General features: G+C 37.1%; 1 protein-coding gene across 1 annotated transcript in view; it reads right to left on the reverse strand.

Moving 5' to 3' along the window:
• The window catches only part of OTOG (otogelin), a 102,229-nt gene that overhangs the window by 26,049 nt on the left and 54,536 nt on the right, over positions 1 to 21,644 (reverse strand). The window contains 9 exon segments of the mRNA XM_037403207.1: positions 446 to 614; positions 1,226 to 5,052; positions 5,441 to 5,520; positions 6,222 to 6,339; positions 14,922 to 15,102; positions 15,104 to 15,201; positions 17,222 to 17,389; positions 20,083 to 20,109; positions 21,147 to 21,303. Coding sequence (XP_037259104.1) covers positions 446 to 614; positions 1,226 to 5,052; positions 5,441 to 5,520; positions 6,222 to 6,339; positions 14,922 to 15,102; positions 15,104 to 15,201; positions 17,222 to 17,389; positions 20,083 to 20,109; positions 21,147 to 21,303 — 4,825 coding nt within the window.

The raw sequence follows: 21,644 nt of genomic DNA on the forward strand, positions 1-21,644 counted from the left end.
ATTCCTGCCCAATTCTAGGTAACTGGTGGGAGTAATTACAGTACAGCTATACTTTCAGAGTCCTCACACTGTTAAGAGTGCTAGTTCACAGAGTCTAGGAAATCTTCTCATACTGAAGTAGATATAAGATGAACCAAAAAATCCACTACTATATTGACTAGGTGTCCTCTGATTAGACAGAAAACAGTATGGGTCTAAGTCAGACCTGGACACATCCACTGCAGACACCTAAAGCTGGGTAAAAGGAACATCCTACATTAAAGCAGCATTTTGATTTCATTACCCTGGACGTAGAACTAGAATTATGAATTGCATTAGACAACAAATAATCCGTAAAATATGCATCTTCTATTTCTACACCATGGTATAGAGGTGTCAGTTCTTAGCCTTCTTACACATGCATTAAATTGTTATCTAAATTCACTTCAAAAGCACACTTACTTACATGCACATTCCCACTTTGGGCAGCATTTGTCACCATTCATTTGAGTAGCAAAGCCTAAAACTCCACAGCTGGGTTGAGTTGCATTATATGGGCAGTTCTGTGACTTATTAACTTGGATCAGTTGTCCATCCAAGCAAATGTGTTTTATGCACTCGTTCTCTGTGATTGGCTAAGGCATATTTAATAAAAGACAGGTTACCATTCTTACCAAGCAAGTATCACTACATTGCAGAGTATTTGCTCAAAAAAGGGGCTCAGATTCTTTGGTACAGAATACTTATGAATCCCTGCAACGCTGACAGAAGCTACAAGTGAAAAGCTCCTTTGAAAACCTGACCGTTCTGAGAGCAGTTTAAAACTGCTGTCCTGTTGCAAAGCGGGGAACAGCGTTACTGAATTTTTAACTTTACGTTAAAAAAAAAGTTGAGAAGGAAAAGTATGGAAGAGCACAGGTAAGAATAATAACACAGATGTCTGGAAAGGTGTACTTTAAGGAGGGCAACGTGACAAAACCTGCCATTGAAAACTATGAAGCACCATATTTTGCCAAAACCCCATTCTTGTAGCATTCACAGTGGATTATAGCACTTATAAAAACCATTATGTGCAATGAAACCATCCAAAGCTTCAGATATAATTCAGAAAATAATAGAGCTCCCTATCTGATACAGCTATTTTAAATCCTGAAGATCAAAGTATGGCTCACAATTATTTTTTTTATCAGTGTGTAGAAGTAACCAAGACACATTCAAAACCAGATAAATATTTATAGATACTCACTGTACAAGTCTGAGGAGTTGCTGTTTCTCTAGGCAGCATAAAAGCTGATGCCGGGGCTCCTGACACGGCTTCAGCTGTTGCCAGTCCATCAGAAAATGTTGTAGTCAAGCCATAAAGTGGTTTGGTAGATAAAGAGGGAAATGAGGAAACTGACGGAGCTGTTGTGTCATTTGGATGGTCAGATATCATTAGCAGTGAACTCACAGGTGTTTGCATCTCAGATGATATTTCAAGTTTTGAAGTTTGAGTAGTACTGACTGATGATGCAGCTATAGAAGAAAGAGATTTTGGTTCAGAGGATGAACCTATAGAGGACAGTACTGATACACTTACATTAGAAGGAACTGCAGTTGTGTTTGTGAAATATGGAGAGTAAAATGTCTGAGGTGTTCCTGGAGTAGCACCCTGAGTATGGACAGCTTGGACTTTTGTTAATTCTGGCTTTTCAGATTTTACTGTATCAATGGGCACTGCTCCTTCTGCTTCTGAAGTAACTGAAAAAGAGGTGGGCTTCACAGAGCTTGTGATGGATTCTGCTACTACTTCTGCTTTGTCTGAAGTTGCTGATAAAATACTAACATTTTGCCTAGTACTGCTTATCAATGAAGAGGCTGAAGTTGCAGCTGATGAATGGGCCATATCTGACAATGCTGAACTTGCTAGAAACGTGGAACTGTAGGTGGTGGTTGAAAGTGTGACTTGCTTAGGCAACACCATAGTTTTCTCTGTACCACTTTTGCTTGTTGATGTGGATGGCCCACTCCTCATTGTGATGGGAATTTCAGTTGTTTCTGGTAAAGCTAATGAAGAGGTTGACTTAGATCCTGGTGAAGCTGTAGTTGTTTCAAGTGTTTGTCTTGAATCAAGCGATCCAGTAAATGAGGCCTGCCATGTGAATTTTAGACCAGTAGCTGCCTTTTGCGTGGAAAATGAAGGAAATGTTTCTTTTTTAATCGTTGCTAAAGAAGAGGAAGGTGCAAACACTTCTGGTGAGGAAGGGAGAATACTTTTGCCAAAAATCAAGTCAGCTGTTGTTCTAGTTGGGACTACAGACTGCAAAAGGGTAGTCGTTCTTGATACATACGGTTGCATGACTGAATCAGTTAAATGCAACTCTTTTTCAGTTGGTAAAATAACTTGTGCAGGACCTGCTGAGGTAGGAAATATACTTGATTGAGTGCCTTCAGGACGTGAGGTGCTGAAGGGGTATGAGGAAGTCAATTCTACTGTAGCTTCAGTTGTGCTAAAGACACGTTGTGGGTGACCAGTGGATTTTGTTAGAGTTTCTGCAGGATACTGGTAGATTGGGGTAATGCTTTGGCTTGTCAGAGAAGACTCAGAAGTCTGATAACCAAGTTCTATAGCCTTCTGAGTAGAAAAATGTGGTATAACCACGGCCTTTGTGGTCTGTACTGAAAGTTTATCTCCTGAAGATGCCTGCCAAGAGAAGGGGCCTACTGAGGATGGAGGAAAGGATGGTTGAGTTGTAGCTACTGTAAATTTTGCTGTATCTGTTATACTTTGGATTGTAGATTGCCATGTTGTAGAAACTAATTTAGTTTCTATTGGATATTTTGGTGTGGTGGTTACTACTGGCATCATATGTGTTAAAGAAGGTGAAGAAACCAATTTATCTGCTAGATACTGAGACGTGGAGAAAGTGTAAGGAGGCTTTGTTACTGGAAGTACAACGGAAGGGGACAGAGTCGATTTTTCTTTGGCTGTCATTACTTTTTTGGTTGTTACGAGCTGACTGGTGAACTCAGAGGATGGAAAGAACGTGGCATGAGTGATATCTAAAATGGCTTTGCCTGGTGATCTGTAGTATGATACTGTTGTTATTGGACTTGATTGTTCTGTTAGGGTGGATAAAATAGAGAAAGTCAGAGCTGGAGAGGTCTTTTCTGTTGGTAACATAGATTTTGCTATAGTTGTTCTTGGATAGAAAGAGGTCATTTCATGGGAGGTAGGCATGGGACTGAGAGCTGTCAGTGATGCTTCTTTTCCATAGGAGGGTAGTGAAGGAAGAGAAATGTTTAAAGAGATTAGAGAACTTGATAGTGAAAAAGGGAAAGCAGATGGCTTTCTCGTAGAGGTGCTAGCAATTTTTTCCACTTGTGATTTATCAGGTTGTGTTGCCAACAATGTGGTTGCAGTTGCAGTAAGGAGAGTAAGCGGAGATCCAGTGATGGATGTTCTTTGAGCTGACTCTCTTTCTGTAGACATGAAAGGAACTGTGGTGGTTTCTTTCGATGAGACAGGGGGTTTCATTGCTGATGTGGCAACACTACCTGAATACGCTGAAGTGCTGGTCTTCGCTGTACTTGAAACCAGAGTTGACTTGTAGTCGGTAGATGTTCTTCCAGAAGACAAAGTTGACTTTGCTAATTCAAAAGGGGATGTTACCTCAACAGTCAAAGGTGTCACTCTGATAGTCTCAGCCGTAACAGGGTATTTAGTGTATAATGTAGTCAGGAACTCTGTTGTGTTTAGAACTGTGTATGAGGGATATCCTGTAGTTGAAACAGTTTTAAATGTTTTTTTTAATTCACCTGAAGCTGGAGAAGCAGGACTAGGAACAGACACTGAAGGCCTTTTTGTAGAAAAAGTAACAGATTTTTCAGTAGTAGAACTAGGATGCAGTGAATATGGAGGGAAATAGGAACTTGACATATGCTCCACATGAGATGTTGTTTTGGGAGTTTCCTTTTTATGAGTTGTGAATGATAACAAAGTTTTTTCTGATGATCTCTCTTGAGTCTGCAGAGTTATTGGAATTGTCGTCCTTGGACCTAAAGTTGTGCTGAAAGGTACCTCTGCAGTACCAGTCAGGTGTTGAACCGTTTCAATAGGAGATTTTGTAATTGTCATTCCTAATGAAATAGGTGGTGTGGATGTTGGTGAAAATGTGGTCTTCATGCTTTTTTCAGTCAAAACAGTTGCTGCTTTTGTTGTTGCTGAAGATGCTGGTTTTAAGAAAGTAGTGATCACAGGAGAAAATGATGTTACTGTAACATTAGCTGCTGTGGTAAAAGACTGTCCTATGCTTATTTTTGGCCCTTCTGAAGTTCCTGTTAAGTTTACTAGTGGTGTATATGAAGGCATGCCTGTGGGTGGTGACATAGAAAACCGGGGCAGATACGCAGTAGTTTTTTGTGTTATTGATTCAAATGCACTGGGTGTAAATGTTGTAAGTTCTTCTGGTTTTACTTGTGCTTCCTTCATGGGAAGTGTTCTTGTGGCTATTTCTGATATTTCCATTATTTTAGTTTTGACTGGCATTTCTGTTCTTCTGAGTGGTGTCCCAGTAGAAATAAGAGTAGCAATTGGTTTGCCTTCTGATTCTGTGCTTGTAGTCACCGCATGTGTAGCAGTTACAGACTGAGGTTCTGTGGTCTTCAATAGTTTAGTGGAACCGCTACTGATCGGTTGTACCTTTGTGGGAATTTCTGAACTGAGAGTAGATGGAAACAATGGAGAAATGTCAACAGGAGAAGACAAGCTTACGTTAGATTTTGTTGCTTTGAACATTGCTATAGTACTTCTCCCAGACGTCATTGCTGTTGACTGTGAAGAAATGCTTGATGCTAAAGTTATGGTTGAAAGTGTTGTATTAGATGTAACAGCTGAAAAATCAGTTTTCCCTGTAGCTGCAGTGAGTTGCAATCGTGAAGCAAGTGTTGTTTCCATGTCCTTTGCTTCAGTTACAGGAAATGAAGTTACCACTTCACTGATCGCTGCCAAACTTGTACTTGACGTCATGCGTGAAACTGCTAGTGTTTGAATGCTGGGTAGCAAAGGTGGACTACCATCTGCAGGTTCAATGCCTGAAATCAGACACAAATAAATAAGCTGAAATGTATGGATAATTACAGCCATGAAGCTAGGAGAGTTATAGGTTAACTCATATAACTGACCTTTTCAATTGCCTTTAAACTTCCAAAATTCACAGACAAATTAAAAAAATAATTGATTTGCTCCACATCTAATGTTACTGAAATGCTTTATGAAGAACGACATCTATCTTAGTTGAAAATTTGTGTCAGATTTTTGGAGTGAAATTATTTTTAATAAAATGTATAATGATCTCAAGATTCATATAACTAAGATCATAGTTATACAACTTTAAGCCCCGATATTTGAAAGTTTGACTAAAGACCTAAGGAATTAATAAGCTAAGTATCATATATAACATATATAATTTTTCAAACATACAGTCTTCAAAATACACGCATCTTTGAGTGATTTCATCCAGCAACATATTCAGAGGACAGACAGGGATGCATCCTTCCACTCTAAAGAGAAAATAATTAGTATTAACCAGTTGAACAGTATATTCTGGATTGAGCATTTAATTTTAGAAAACCAGTATTTATAAAGTATTTTTAAGTAGACAGTCTTGTTCTATCTAAATCTTATCACTTCAGTGTATTCCTTCAAAATGTCATTGCCATGGCTTCCATTCTCACTCAGATCTAAGCTAAAGGATTAACTCTGCAATACTCAGCCTCTGAATTGAATGGTCGCAGGTTCAATAGTGAATGCTATCGCTTAAGAAATACCAAACATTTTTACAAAACAAAATCCAAAGGCCAGTTTTACCAGACTTAGCACAAATATCTATTGGGAGGAAAAGACAAGGACAAATATGGCTGTTGCAATGCCATAATGAAAAAGCAGGGGCACAACTATTTGAAACAAAGTTACAATCACCTCTCTCTATTAGTATTCTCTAATGCCCCCACCCCCCAGCTTGGAAGTTACAAATATACTAGTCATTCCAGAACCTGACAATACTCACCCAGCAACTGAAATGTCACCTTCATGTAGCTGCCATAGCAGGTTTTATTTCATTTCTTTTCTCCTTTGCTTACCTCCTTATACAAGAATACAGTTCTGCTGTACTGAGCCTGCATCTGGTCACTCACATTCTTATTGTGCTGTGTAAGTATATTACCCAAATTACATACTTTTCCATAAAACTACAGATACTTACTTTGGTACTGACTGACAGTTTTTTCCCAAAGGGTCCCTGCATGTCTTGAAACAAGGGCTTGTACAGGCATCATAATGCCATTCACATGCCGAATGGGATCGAAATTCAAATTTGACATCTGAAAAACAATAAAGATCTGTTATTCTCATGTACTTCTAGAAACACACACAGAAACGTATTACTAAGAGGCAATGCTTGAAGTTCACTGCAGCTTTAAATCTCTGTTTCTACCTGTATCCTCAACAAAAAAAAAAAAATCAGTAATATTTTTTGAACTGCTGTGGTCTTTTAAACATAGAAAACCAGTTTAAGTTTATGCAGTGTATATTAAAGTGTGCTTGCTCTGCAGCTTGTATTACTCTTTGTAGTATAAAACATGACATTGAATTAGCCACATTTACTGTATATTACAATCACTTGAAAATAAAGCCAGATAAGTTAGATCTGTTGGTTTTAAGTTTTAAAAAAATATATCAACAATGAAACTATATCTTTGGTTATTCAAACAAAATGCAAAATTAAGATTATGTTGATCAGTAAAATTATTGTTATTATAATAAAAATTAAAAGCACTAGTCCAATACTCTGATACTCTTTATAACACAATCTATCATACCGGTTGTTTCTTTTGTGTGTAAAATTTCCTGTTATAGCATAAAGGTGTACATTACTTGCATGAGACAATTGAATTGTAAAAGCCAAAATAAACACCATTCCAAATACAGTAATCAGAAATTATGTCAATTCAGGCTCTTTAAAGCAATGTCTTAACAGTAGATTAAGATATATATATATATAAGATAGCCACTCCAACAGAAATGCATTAAAACGTCAAAACATTCTGAATCTTTAATTCCAACTGCTCCTATAACGAACAAAGCAACTCAGATGAGACATGTAGTCTTGCAAAATTGAACTCAGAACTTACACTTCACCAGACAAAATAGTACCAATAATGAAACACTATGGCAACTTTTAAGGAAAACACAAAACCTCCAAACCCCCACAAAAGCAGCAAACAACACCCCCCGTCCTCTCAAACTGCCTTTAGAGTATCTACTCAGTGTTTACTGAAAGACTTCAACTTCACATAATTGAAACCCAAAGTACAATTTCTGTAGAGGAAGAGTTAAACTTCAAAGTGAGATTAAATAGAAATAAGGATCCACTATACTTTGAGTGCTTATTAAACTATGCAGGAAATTTACAAACTTAATGTAAAGAAGAAATAGACTGAGCATAAAATCCGAGAGAAACAAGTTGGTGGCAGTCATCACATGGGTGATATACACTTGCATGTTTAAATGCAGTATCACCCTTTCTTTTTCACTACAACCCTGCCCCATCTGCACACAAAACAGCTTCCTGAACAACGCTAGTTTAGCCCAGTGGTTCTTCCAACACCTGCGTGACTTATGCAATATATCTGGATTTTAGTACCTGAACTATGACAGCCCAGCCCAGCTCCTTCCCATAGCAGGGCAGGACAGTGACACTTCCCTTCCATTTTTATGCCTCAGAAGACCACCATCACGACATGTTGGGTCCCCTCTAAACTGGTGAACCTGATCTTAGAGCTATGCTGTTCAGAGCCTGCAAAGAATAGCTGCTCTTAAACAATGTTTACATTAATGATCAGGAAGAAAATGCTTACTACTTAGTAAAAGTTTCCATTTTTTTGTCTTTTGGATTCTTTTTGCTTTTAAGTTTTGCTGGTCTTTGGCTGAGACACAGAGAGCAGCTCTTTTAAATCTTCTTGGAGACAATTTTTATGTGAAGATTTTAAGAAATTCTTCTTCCTGCAATTTAGGGACATCTGCACTTACAGGTAATTATCCCTCTGCCATTATTAACATCTAATGTTTTCTTAAATACAAATAATTCTCTTAAGTCAAAGGAATAAATCAAACTCAGAAAAAGAGTGTGTATGTTGCCATCTAGTGTTACCCTTTTTACACATCATTATCCAAGGAAGTAACTTGTCAATGATTTTGAAAACATGATTCTTATGACAGTAACAAATGCATTTATAAAGCTACATTCCCATACAAAAAAGCTAAGTACATGTCACTGAATTCTTCCGTGACCCCTTCTAGTGAAACCAACTTAAGTTGCTTAAGTCTAATGGAGGAAGGGCCTTATTTCCATACATTTTGCTGACTGATGTATAAGGTTTTGTATGCGCTGACGGGTCAAGAGTCATAACATTTTAAAGACAAAAGAAGATTTATGACAGAAGGACAGAACATATCAGAGACCTGTTGGCACAGGCAGTCACCAGCAGTTGTAATAACCAGCAATAACAGTATATCCAAGTGGAATCTAGGAAATCTCATTCATCAGATTACCCTAGATTAAGTATGGAGACAGATCCATAACTTTTAACTCTTGCCACAAACCTCACCATTCATCACAGAAGTTTCAAACACAATAAAGGTACAAGCTTTGCATAAGGCATTCTGTAACCTAATGAAGAATGACAGGTTTTCAATTTAGCAGAACAGTGATCATGAATTAACACTTCCAAACACTGGGGTTAACATACCATCTCCCATTCGTCGAATAAACGTAGACTTTGATGAAATGATTGCCACGTTTTCCTCAATATTTCCCACAGATAAAGTTCACAGATTTTGCTGGTATTGCATGCCTTAGTAGGAAACAAGGCAAATTTCTACATAAAGGCATAGCATTTGCTGAGTGGTTCATAAGCTCAGCTTTCAGTCAAGAACAAAGTCATGCTTGTCTGCAAATTTCATCTCTACTTTTGCAGAAAGAAGTATGGACAACAGGTGAATTCATGAACCTGGTCATAAAATTGTTTTCAAAGAAGAGCTGTAGAACCAGCGGACATTTAATTTTCTAGTCAAGGGATTTTAGGGAATGGAGTGTGCTGGGCCAGCTGTATTAGTTATTTTAGTGTGTAAATTACATAAAAGAACCGACCAAAATACAACAACAAGGGTTGAATATATGCATAATTGGTTTCCAATATATCAAAAGTTTTCAATATGTCTCAGTAAACCCATCGGATATAGTGAAATCTGTGCTATATTATGAATTATGGGGAAATGCCTTTCCAGCAGAATGTCAGTTCAGTCATTCATCATATTTAAAGTTTTCACTATTGGCAACATCACTTCTGGAATGCCTAAGCAGCCCAAGGACCAAGCCACTATTAAAAAAAAACAAAACAAAACAGAACAACAAAACAAAACAAACCCCAAAAAACCCCAAACCCAACCAAAAAACCTAACACAGAAAGATGCAGTTCCTGCTTAAAAAGCTTAGAGTAAATAGAGATTAGACAGAAAATGAAGGGGAGGAGAAACAGGCACAGAGTTTGGTTCTGAAGTAACATGAATTCAAAACTAAGCCAAGAGAACAATAAAGTATCTGTATACCTAGCTAAAATAATAGAATATTTTGCCTCTTTTTAGTACATCTGCATATTAACTACGACCCCAACACCCACAATTATTAGGGTATAAGGAAAAGCAGTTACAATGCGCTTTAAAGCCATTCAAGCCTTCCTTTCCCTAAACTGAGGGAAATAGTCCTTTCACCGTGTTTTAATTCTAGACATTCACTTCCATGCCAGACCAACCTCAGCTTTATTGTTACTACAACACTCCTGTTCCCTTGACAGAAACTACCACAGCTCAGAAACTCTGGATTTCACCAGTGTCATGGCACGAATGCTTTGTGCTAGCCAGGATGCTAACCAGTCATATCCACCACGTGCTTCCCATTTTTTTAATACCTAAATTCCCCCTCCAACAACCAGTAATATGAGCTTACTGTACTCTGTGCAACAGTAGAGTTCACTCACAACAAAAGAATGATACACAGTTTACAGACAATGAGTCAAGCTTCTTATATGAGGCATGTGTTCCTCAAAAGGATTTGTCATGGCATTTGAAAATAACCATGTGTCTACTGGTGAAGTCTATCGGCATTTGTCTTTGGTTCAGTGACACAGCAAATCCTTTACAAAATGGTAATTTATGCCCTGGGTGACAGTCGCTCCAGTTGACATGCCAACTTAGTCCCCAGTTCTTTTACCTAACAAGATCTGAGCATACCAACATGCTACAGTACTGCAGAAAGCCTTTGTATGAATGCAGGTATACATGTTACCAAAGACAATATAATAAAAGATATTCCCCAGCTTCATTGATTTCTCGCTTGCTTGGACATCAGAGAAGCATTTTCTTCCCTTTAACTTAGGATTCTCATTCTCATGGCTTTCAGAAAAAAAAAACCTGTCATAATAAGAACAGTTCCTACCATTTAATGAACAATTTTAATTTTTTTATCACTTACAGATCGTGGCATTCTGTTGAGTCAGAACAACCTTTCTTAGTAACTCAGCCACTTTTATGTGTGTTGACAATTCCTGCTGTTCACAAGTCCATCCTGCCTTTTTTTTTTTTTTTTGTATGCTGACCTTTACCTCATAGGGACAAAATCTGCTATTGTAAGAATCTGCATATTATGAATAATTTCATTCTATGCTCAAAAAATGGACATTTACTTAAAAAAACCAACACTAAAATCTGAAATGTTCTGATGTTAATAAAAGCTAATGAAAAGAATGGTTTTTAAAATAACAAAAAAAATTAAGTATTTGGATTTTCATTCTCACCTGACACTTTTTTCTGTTTGCAACTTTTCCCAAAGATTTCAAAAAATCTAGTAGGAAAAAAGTTTGCTTTAGAATTAGGTCTATATATAACAGCAGCAAAACTCTGCTTAGTAACGTAGATTGCCTATCTCCTCAGTTACAAGTTTAGAAACATGAAATCCTATCTACCCACTTAACACACACAAACTAGTAACTCTGCCCATGACTTCTAAATTTCTGCAATGAGAAATGTAAACAAATATCACTAGAAAAATTGAACTTTGTGCCTAGCCAAAACATCACTGAAAACAAAGTATTATTATCTACCTCTTAAATACTTCTGTCTTAGTTTACTATTACCATGTTGGAGGAATATAATCTTGTTAACGCAACTATTTAATCTCCTCCTATTAATTCCATCAAAAATGGGAGATCAAATGTTTGTGGTATAAATAGGAGAGACATTATAATTCTACAGTAACCTCAGCCTGATTCCAAGAGTTACCAAGCAGATGTGTTCAGTGACATACCCAGGATTTGCAGGTACAACAGCAGTTGTTCAGCATTATCCAGTCCCAGGTCCCATGTCACAGTCTATTGGACTGGCAAAGCACGTAAGCTCAAATTAAACTTGAGAGCAACTCATTATGAGTAAAACAGGACATACAGAAAATTAATTCTGCTGATGGAAAGGATAAGAGTAAGTTGAAGCTAAAACAGTCAACAAGATCATATGTAATAATCTGACTAAAGGTTCAAGATGCTTTTATTTAAAATTAACTTCATTTTCAGTTTCATACTATGTTTTTGAATGTGTTTCAGTTAATTATGATACAAACATTAAAAGGAACCAAAAATCCTCTGTATCAAACATTGATAAATACCTCTGTGCAGTGTGCATACACTTAGTGCATCTTGAGATTTTAATTTTAGCTGACAGTTCCGAGACAGGCCTTGTATTTTACCGCAAGTTAGCTATTAAAGCGTATAACTAACATTATTAAGAACTTTGCTGCAGAATTTATATAGGGCGAGTTACATTTTTATAATATATATAAACTAACTCACAGTGATCTTAAAAGAGTAAAGCATATTATAATAATTCTGTGAAAGGTAAAAGGTAACTAGCTTGAGCATGTTATTTTAAAAAAGGGTAAGAAACTTGCAGGTATATCCATAAAAAACACATAAATTCCCTACATCCATTAATTTCCCAACATTGTCAAATGTGAACTGATCACTCTTACATGACACCTCTGTTCTTGTCCATCTAAGCACATTCTTTCTTTTGACTGAATGCATACCAATCCACTGCTGGTAAAACTTCCTGCACAGAATACAAAATGTATTTTCTTCTGAGTGAGTATAATCTGAATATTCAAATTCAGTTATTAATTCAAACTCTCGAACATTGGCAGGAACAGGACAGCAGACAAATCTAAGTAGCATGAAAATAACCCAATTTAAAACTGAAGTGACTTCTCATGGAAAATACTCTGCAGTGTTAGTCTATCATATCTGTGCAATTTATAGTCAAAGTATTTCAGTGTGACAATATTTATTGCGATGAAACTGGAAAAAGTGACTCGTCAGCTGACTCTAAACAGACGTGTATCTATTGCTGTGGTGATCAGATCATTTAAAATTCTTCCTTTTGAATGTGCGTCAGAGAGCATGAAGAAGTCTCATGAGGAACTTTCTGGCCAAGGGGATTTACTGGGCCTATTATTCTGCTCCTGATATTTATCCTCTGATTCCGCAGGAATAGCTGTTCCCGGTTCGAGAGTTTCTGATCTAATATGCAAAGCATTTACAATAGTCAGCAAGAAATTCAATACGCTTTTGCCTGTGCACTCTGGAGCTGGTGTAACTTTTCCATTAACTTAAACAAATGCTGCTGTATTTTTAGACCATGTAATTACCCTACATCAGCAGGCTGGCCCTTGTGAAAGTGTGCTGGAGAAAGATTCGAGTCCTATGTTTCTCTGCTTATAAAATCTGAAACCCAAGCCCTCGGATGTGGTGATTAATGAAATGCCTCTTGATCATTTGATCTGATCCCACTTGCTGAGGTAAATTGTTTTAGTTTTCCATTGGCATAGATAGGATTTTTTGGTATAATGACTGGAGGGTAAAGACTTCACACTTGAAAAGACATACTACTCTGTGTTAATGGATGACCACTGAGAATTGGAACATGTTTTAACCTTCTTCATTCCTCCCTCAAAGATAAAGACTAAGGAGATATTTTTGTTATGTCCAGAAAAAGTTCCTTGCTTGAAATGCTGTATGAACATCCTGGTAATAGCATTAGCTCTATAATTCTGCTGTTCAAAAACCTCAACAGCTCTGTGATTACAAGCATTTGTCAAGAGGCAACAGGCATTTGGCAATGACAAAATCTGTCATTTTTTCTGAAGTTGGAGTGTGCCAGTCAACAGCTGCATTAGGCTGTCAGCATAATGCACCGCAAAACATGGGCAGATTCACAATGCCACCATTAACACTTTAATTCAATGTTTTGATAACAAGAAGCTCCATGAGGCATACAGTTGGCCTCTTCTGTCATAGAAGTCACTGTCTACTTCAGATTTGTCTGTGCTGAGGTTCAACATGGTCACTCTAAAACATGGTCAGGCCGTGCTTCATGTTATAATATTTCATTTTCTTTCTTTGCTTTTAGAACAAACTTCAGTTTCAGAAAATGAGGAACTGATTTTAAAAAATGGTATTGCCAGGAATACCTGTTAAAATACTTCTGCTACCCAAATACACAAATTAAAAATGCATTTAAAACTACAGCACAATAAAAAGCTTTAGAACACAAACACTTGTAGTGATTTTGGAATTTTATATACCACACAAAGGCCAGTGGTTGCAGCAAGTAGTAGCTGTTGCTGAAGTTCATAAATAAAGTCATACAAATGCATTTGATGTATCTGATGTATCAAGACAAGCAGATGCTAAAGCAAATGGTAGTTTAATGAATAATCTGCTTTGCTTTATTTTATAGTCAATATGACTTCTTGCATCATGTACTTGACTTGTAAGGCCATCTTCATTTCAACACATAGTTCCCAAATGTATAAGAATATGTGAAAGCAGTTATTATTTCTTTTCCTTAATAATCTAAAAGAGGGAGCTTGATTAATTAGTTATTTTTTAATTTGTGGGGGTTTGTAGTCAGTTCTTGTAGAAGAAACTTCTGTATCCAGCTCCTACAAAGGGTCCTAAGAATATCTCCTGCATTTCTGATCCTTATCACTCACTGGCATGGGACTGCTATTACAGGAATGGGAACGTCTCAAGTAGGTAGAAACACTCCCACTGCAGTCTACATTGTGTACTCAGGAGCTGTAGCTGTCCAAGAAACATTAGAGAAATGGACATCTAGATCCCCAACAAGAGGCATGTATCTCCATTTAGATGGTGCCTGAAACACAAGAGGCTAACATCCCAAAAGGCAGAGCCTCTGCGAGTGGATACGTGGATGAAGGTCGGGATGCCTTTCAGGGGAAACATGAAGAAACAAGAAGAAGAGGTGTAATCTACAGGGAATGTCCTTAGCACTGGATGGCATGACCTCTGAGGAAGCCACAAAGCCTGCATTGAGAATGCACTGTACATGAAACTCTCTTGGCAGCTGTCAGAGGGAAAAGAGGAGAAAACATCACCCACAGACCTTAAGTTTTAGAGATACATTCAGTTCTTTGTGAATCCATTATTTATCAGCATGAATTTTCTACTCCTTTAGAATTTTCTTGCCACCTACAAAGCAAGTATTGCCCAGTAACTATACACTAAGCTATGTATTTCTAAGATCTGTTTGCAAATATAGCAAAGTTGTGTATTAGGCTATTTAATGGCTTTTGACAAGAAAACAGAATCTCATCCTTAACACAAAGCTCAGGGAAGAAGATTTTGAGACTGCATGTCACAGAAGACCCACAGATCCCAGTGATGTAGGGGAGAAGTAAACAATCTCATCATCTCTGAAAATATCAATATCATTTAGCCTGTATGTTTCACAGGGAGCAAGCTCCTGCTCATAAAATACAACTTTAACTACCTACCTACAAGTTTAAAAAGGGTTGACAGTCTGAACTCCTCTGAATGATGGTACTTCAAAAGGTCAACTGAAGAGGCTGAAATGTGGATGAAGTATCCTCGTTTTGCAAATGACTCAAAGGAACTGTATCCTGAAAGCCATGTATTCTTGTGAATGACAAATGTAGATCTGTTGTGAAACTCTTCGCTTTTTTTTCCATTTAGAAAGAACAAGGGTATTATTGGAGACTAACTGAAGAAAATAGTTCGGTCTCTCAGCTGTTTCAAATGAAATCAAGTTGGAATCTGAAAAAAAATCCCACACAGAACTCATTTACTTGATGATATATGCATAATAAACTAAACTCATTCTCATATTCTACTACTGATATAAGTAGCACAAACAATGAAAGGTAACTTTGGCATTATCAGTGAAAACAGCCTGAAACTTTTAAGAAAGTATACTATATAGAGATTTCAGAGTGCTAGATTCTGATGGATATTTAGTTTTCTAAATACCCTACAGATTTCAGCAAGAATACAAGCTGATAAACACATTTGCCCACACCAGGATAAAGGAATACAGCCTTCACTAAGCCATTTATTAATAAATTTTTAAAACTTCATCTAATTAGCTTTACAAGTAACATTTGCCATCAGGATTTTATATCTTAAGAGCTCAGCCTTTCATTAAAAATAAATTACAAAAATGTATTTTGCATTCAGCTTTCTAAGCAGTCAGCTCTCCAGCTCTTCACCTGTTAGGAGCAAAGCCTGTTTTCTGGCAAATGTAGCCATGTGATACCTTACCCTGAAAACAGTACTGCTGATTTTCAAGCAAGCCTCTGTACAACCAATTGCAGAGTGGCAGATCTTGAGCCTGTTACAGGCATCTGTTGCTCACAGAATTACTTCATTCTATTTTGCTGTAAACTCTGCTATTCTCTTGAAAACAGCCATTAAACTACTGTAAAATCAACTAACCCTTTAGGCTTGGGTAGCATTTCTTGAAAAAAAGAATGCATAGGAAAAAAAAAATGATCTTGATTAAACAGATATACTATCTCACTCTGGTATAACACTTCTGGAAGACCAACTTGGTTTCTAAGCATAAAAAGTTCAATTAATCTGAAAAACATAGTGGCACTTGTGAATATCTTTTTATGAATCATCTGTAGCAAGCAGCTGTTCAATAAGTAAGAACAGACAGTGTGATTTATAATACTTGCCATACAGCCAATCAGTGCATCAATGCCCCAAAATCTCCATTGCCTACAATTTGTCTGAAACTGACAAAACACATCCATTTTTCTGAGGTACCAAAGAACCAAGAATTTGATCTAAATGAAGACATGGATATGAAAAACATTGTATTGATTGTACAAACTCTTCCATGGCCAAATGATGAAATGCCATTCACTCAAATGGGACTATAAGGCACAAATTCTAGTTGCCAGGTGGTTAAATGCTGAGCAAGAGGTTTTCATAAGTGAATAGAATAGTAGGACTGACCTTCCTTTTCCGAACCTAAATTGAACATAATGTACAAGTGTCTCGAAAATACAACTAATAAAAGAAATCTGGCCCTGGATCTTCTGTGATATGAGTTCCTGTGTCAGTTCTACAGACAGCAGTATTACTAAACAAATGCTTGTAATTTTTTCAACTGACCCATATCCCTTCTTTGACTACACAAAGACAACCACCTTTTGTATTGAGACTTAAGTGCTCTGTGGGGATTGAAGTTTTGTATGCACACAGTTCCAGCATTTAATCAATGTCATAAAGTGCTGAATATATTATTGTAAGCTTTCTCCACCTGTTTGAAGGTGTGCAAGGCTTCTTTCACCTACTAAATAAGCAACACATTCCTTCAGTAGAAACTTAAGTCACAACCTGAGGGAGACAAATTTGCAGTATAAACCGTTACACAGCTCAGGTTAGTACCATTAGGCATCTCTGTACAAGTGGGCAGATGAGTGCTGGTGGCAAAGCGAGTGAATTTGAGAGTATTTTTCTTGTATCATATCTCTTCCATACTTTTGCATGCCCCAGTTCCATCAGAGGCAGGGTGAGGGGAAAAACGCTTATCTGGAGCACTGGGCTACAACACCAGTTTGGTGCTACTGAAGACTGGGGCGGGTGGAGGAAAGGAAGCTGTGGCTTTTCAACTACAAAATGAAAATTTTGGCAGACAACATTACAGTGTACAGCTGACAGACAAAGAAAAGATCTTTTGACCAAGGTCTATTCTTAAATGTAGGCTTGTATTCAAGGGCAAAATTTGCTCTGCCTTTTTTAAGCCTCTAGGTTACAGTGACTTTACCATGTGCTTTGGGCTTATAAAGTCCTGATGTCAGCATAAAGCTCACTGCGTGTCCAGGAACAATATCATCTTCTCTCACTGGGAAAACACCACCATCGACCAGTTTCACTGCCATTACAAACTTTCCATCCAAATAGCTGACCAGTTTGTATGGGCCCTTTCCCAGAGCTGTTGAGAAAAAAAATCAGAATTATTTTTCAAGACAAGTGTCACAAATGCTTGAGCTCTAAATATTGTGACACAGCACATAGTGAAAAACATCACTCTACTCTGAAAATAGCTCTAGGTGCCACGCACTGAAGTATGACAACCAAAACAAGGCCAAACTGTTTTAGAAAATACCTGTTCTGAGAACTGTCAAAAATAATTAGTTCCAATTTTCAAGATTCATTATTAGCTTTTTCTTTTCCTCCCTCTCATCTGCTTCAGTTTCATAGTTTATTAAAGTTAGCTGACCCCTTGGTTATTTGATTTAGAAGTAAAAAGTGTTCTACAAGACCACCCTGGAATCCTGGAATCTAAATTGTTTATTTGTATGGTTAACTGATTATACACTTCTTACTATTCTTTAAAACCTATTTTATTAGTGTCCAAAGTGTGAGGCATTTTTTCAGGGAATAAAAGTTTGTTGTCATCAAGTATGAAAGAACTCCTTGAACATTTTAGAAACAAACATAACCACTGGAAAGTGAAAAGAAGAAATCAGCATCATAACCACAGGAAAGGTCATATTTTACCTGTAAGCAAAAAAAAGCCAAAAGCATGTAAAGTTATCATTGCACAAATCTTACAATGTCGCACCTGCTCACTTAGTTCCAATTTCATTGCAGAAAAGTGTTTTAAAGTTTGTTTTAAATGTTATTTGAAATTACTTTTGTAACCTTCTCTGACAAAACCAGGCATTTTAGACCACACCTGAGCAATTCACCTCACTACCATTCTTCTCACAAGCCAAGACACAGCAAGCATACATCTAAGGTAGAAGTGTTCCAGAATTTCTCAGCTCATAGTTGCAACTAATACCATTGAACCTTAAAATCTGTTCCAACAAGTTTGCAGCCTGCCCTCATACTCTGGTTCCCTCTAATCTTAAAATTCATTAAGAGTTCTGAAGTCCTAAGGAGGCTGCACTACAACCAGAGTTTTAGATTCTAATGGCATAAACAGGGGGTCAGTTAAGACACAAGCCCATGCCACGTACAGTGATTCTGGTTACCTTCAGTGCAGGGAGTTAAAAACATTTCATAAATTACTTAAAATATCCAGTGTTCTGGAAATGTTGCAAGGTGTATAATCTTGTATCTTAGGCCCATCCAAAACTTGAGAAACCACAGCTACCAGCTGAGAACTTTCCCTTACCAAAGACAAAAGGCTTCTGCTCCTGCTTCTAGTAGGACTGGAACTATTTCATTCTGTATTAAAACATAGAGTTACACAGAGAAAACCTCTCTCTGGTCTAAGACAGTTTCTTAACCTTCCTGTCTCCAAAATGAAGTAATTCTTGGGAATGCTACTATATTTGAGGTAGAGGAGAAAATTTTCAGCATAGAGATAATTTTTTTTCCCCTTTGGCAGCTCTGAAACACCTGAAGTTGAATACTGATAAGCTAGATTAGCAAGCAGAAGCAAGATACTTAGTGAGAAGTATACAACAACCATGTCTATTACATGCACAATTCTCCACTATTTCAACTAATTTCTTACTGGGAATTCAGTAACAGGTAAAACTAGTAACACACTTTAAAAGTGTACGATGTTATCTAACTTCACTACTACCACAGAAGTTAGAGGCACTGCACTTTCAATCTGTTGCAACTGCAGTAAGATTACCTAGTATCAGACCATATTTTGTTTACAAAACAAACCAAACCAGAAAGTGAATGTAAACCTTCAATCAGCCCTTTTATTCTACTGGCCTTTATTTAAATTAATTTAAAGGCTGAAATACACAAAATCTTTTTAGCAGTCTGTATACAGAAAATTCAGAGCCTGTTCTAATTTAAACTCAGCCTCTGTCCAAGATCTTTCTGGGGGTGAGCTGCTGCACGGGGAGTCTAACAGAAGACCAAAATATCACAAACCATGTGGACAGATGGGCCTCTACACGAGCTTGACAAAAGGAGTTATAGAATAAATAGCCGGAGTCCTGAACATTCCCCACATCGATCTGGCTTGCAGTGCTTGTATGTATGCCACGTCTAACTATGCAGACACTCATAATGACACTTTAAAATAGTCTGAATACGGATTCCAGTCTTAACACAGCAGTACAGCACCACTGCGGATTCAAGGTTTACTCTAGCACCTTGTACAAGTTTCACACTTCTCAGAACCATTCTCATGCAGCAGCAATGCTTGTTGCTCAGGGACTTAAAGCTAGGTCAGACACCTAAACGGTGAGTTATTCCCCTTTTCCGCACTCAAATTGTAGTCTTCTTAATCGTTAGCTCCATCTGGAGGCTGCACAGGAGATCACGGCTGGTTTAACAGACCCACTGGTTATCAGCTTTGAACTGCAGTATGCCTTAAGCAATTAGTGACATTAGTACTATTGAGTTGAATGGTCTATTAATTACTTAAAGATTTAATAGTTTAATCATTATCCATAAATGCAAAGAAAGTGAGTTAAACATGTATTCTTGGTTAAGGCCCAGGTATAAAAAAGACTGAAATTAAAAGCATTTCAAAAAGCAAAATAAAAATCTTGGCTATTTAAATAATATATAATTAAGAACCATTTTCATTAACACTTTTTATACATTTTTTATAACACATTTATAACATTTTTATACAAAATACTAAGACTTACATAAAAACTCTAAAAATTCTATTGTTATTTTATCAGCTCCTTTAGGACTTACCTTTGTTGAAATATTCACAATCATAAGCTAAAAAATAAAAAGAAAAGAAATGCGGTTGCAGGTATTCTGCAGATAAACAGGTTTTCTATTACTCTTTACAATTAAGGGGTAAGCCAAATGCTTGGCCAAGATATATTATACACAAACATTTATTAAAAAAATATTGCCAAATATTTACTGCTTTAAATAAAATACTTATTAAAGCCACATTGATTTAAATAAAAATACTATTTTCTAGCAGGAAATACTAAGCTTACATACCTACAGCTGTCTTATTCTGACCTCTAGTGGTTAAGACTAAGCTTTGCTGTCTTTCCATACTCTCATTAAAACACACATACAATTTCCATCAAAAATTAAGAGTAACCCTCTTGCTCCATGGCAAATTTGCTGTGTGATTTTGAGCAAGCTGCATACTCTCTCTCTGTACAACTGCAAAATTAAAAAAATGTTTTGTTTTTTTCCATTCTTTCTATCTTGCCCTTTTTAGTCATGTCTCTGGGGAAATGACCATCTCCCGTTAGGCATCTGCACTGAGTGCCACAGAGAAAGGCCTCAGATTTTTTTACAGCTTCTAAGCATTGTTGAATAGGGATACTAAGGTGATGACTAAGTCCTGCTTACAAACCTAATTGTTTTTCTTCAGAAGACCTTTATATTTCATGCTTGCTCTGGGGGCAGTAGTAAGGCAGCTATGTTTCCTAGACCCCGTTAAGAAGTGAAGTCCTGCTGAAGACAGAAATTACTTGAACTGTTAACTGTCACTTCGGTTTGAGGGATGCATGTCATATCATGATATAGACTTCCCATGACTTTTCCTTTCACATCATAGGACAAAGAATTAAATATAGAAGAGTACCACCCACAAATATAGAAAGAAGCATGTAATCCAGCTAGACCAAAATGAACATGGAGGGAGGGAGGGCAGTGAGAGGCACCCACTCATCTTCTTGCCAGTGTGGCTTAGTGATTTAATTCATGGCCCCAGGCAACTTAATGTGACTGATTTTTCAGGTCCTTGTCTCACAAATGCAGAGTGGCAATGCTAGTCAAAGCAAACTTACGACACACTCTCGGGGACCTCCAGTCTACAGCAACTCCATGCTGGCAGCACTGATGGGCGTATGCTGACACACTTGTACAGAAACACTCACAGTCACCTCCTTGGTTACAACCACATGTATCTGTCAAGCAGTTTGAGTAAAACCAGGTGACGTCAATCTGGAAATATAAATATCACTCATCAAAAAAATTCATACAGACACTGGCAACAATCACTTCCATACAAAGCTATGACTTTTTCAAAATTTAATATAGAAGACTTCAAATTATTAAAGATTTTAAATTAGATGTTTCCTGAAACACAAGAAAAGCAGTTTGTTAGAAAATATTCCAATATTAGAATGTTAGAAAATCTTGTACAGTACTTAGTAACACAATTAAATCAATGACCAGTTAAGAACATGCCCACTAAGATGTCAGTGTAAGTTTGTGTTTTGTATGGTCTTGTAATACTTAAAACATAATAAACTACAATGAAGTTTACGAAACAAGAGAAACTC

The sequence above is a fragment of the Falco rusticolus genome, chromosome 10 (assembly GCF_015220075.1).
Source record: "Falco rusticolus isolate bFalRus1 chromosome 10, bFalRus1.pri, whole genome shotgun sequence".
NCBI classification, from domain to species: Eukaryota; Metazoa; Chordata; class Aves; order Falconiformes; family Falconidae; genus Falco; species Falco rusticolus.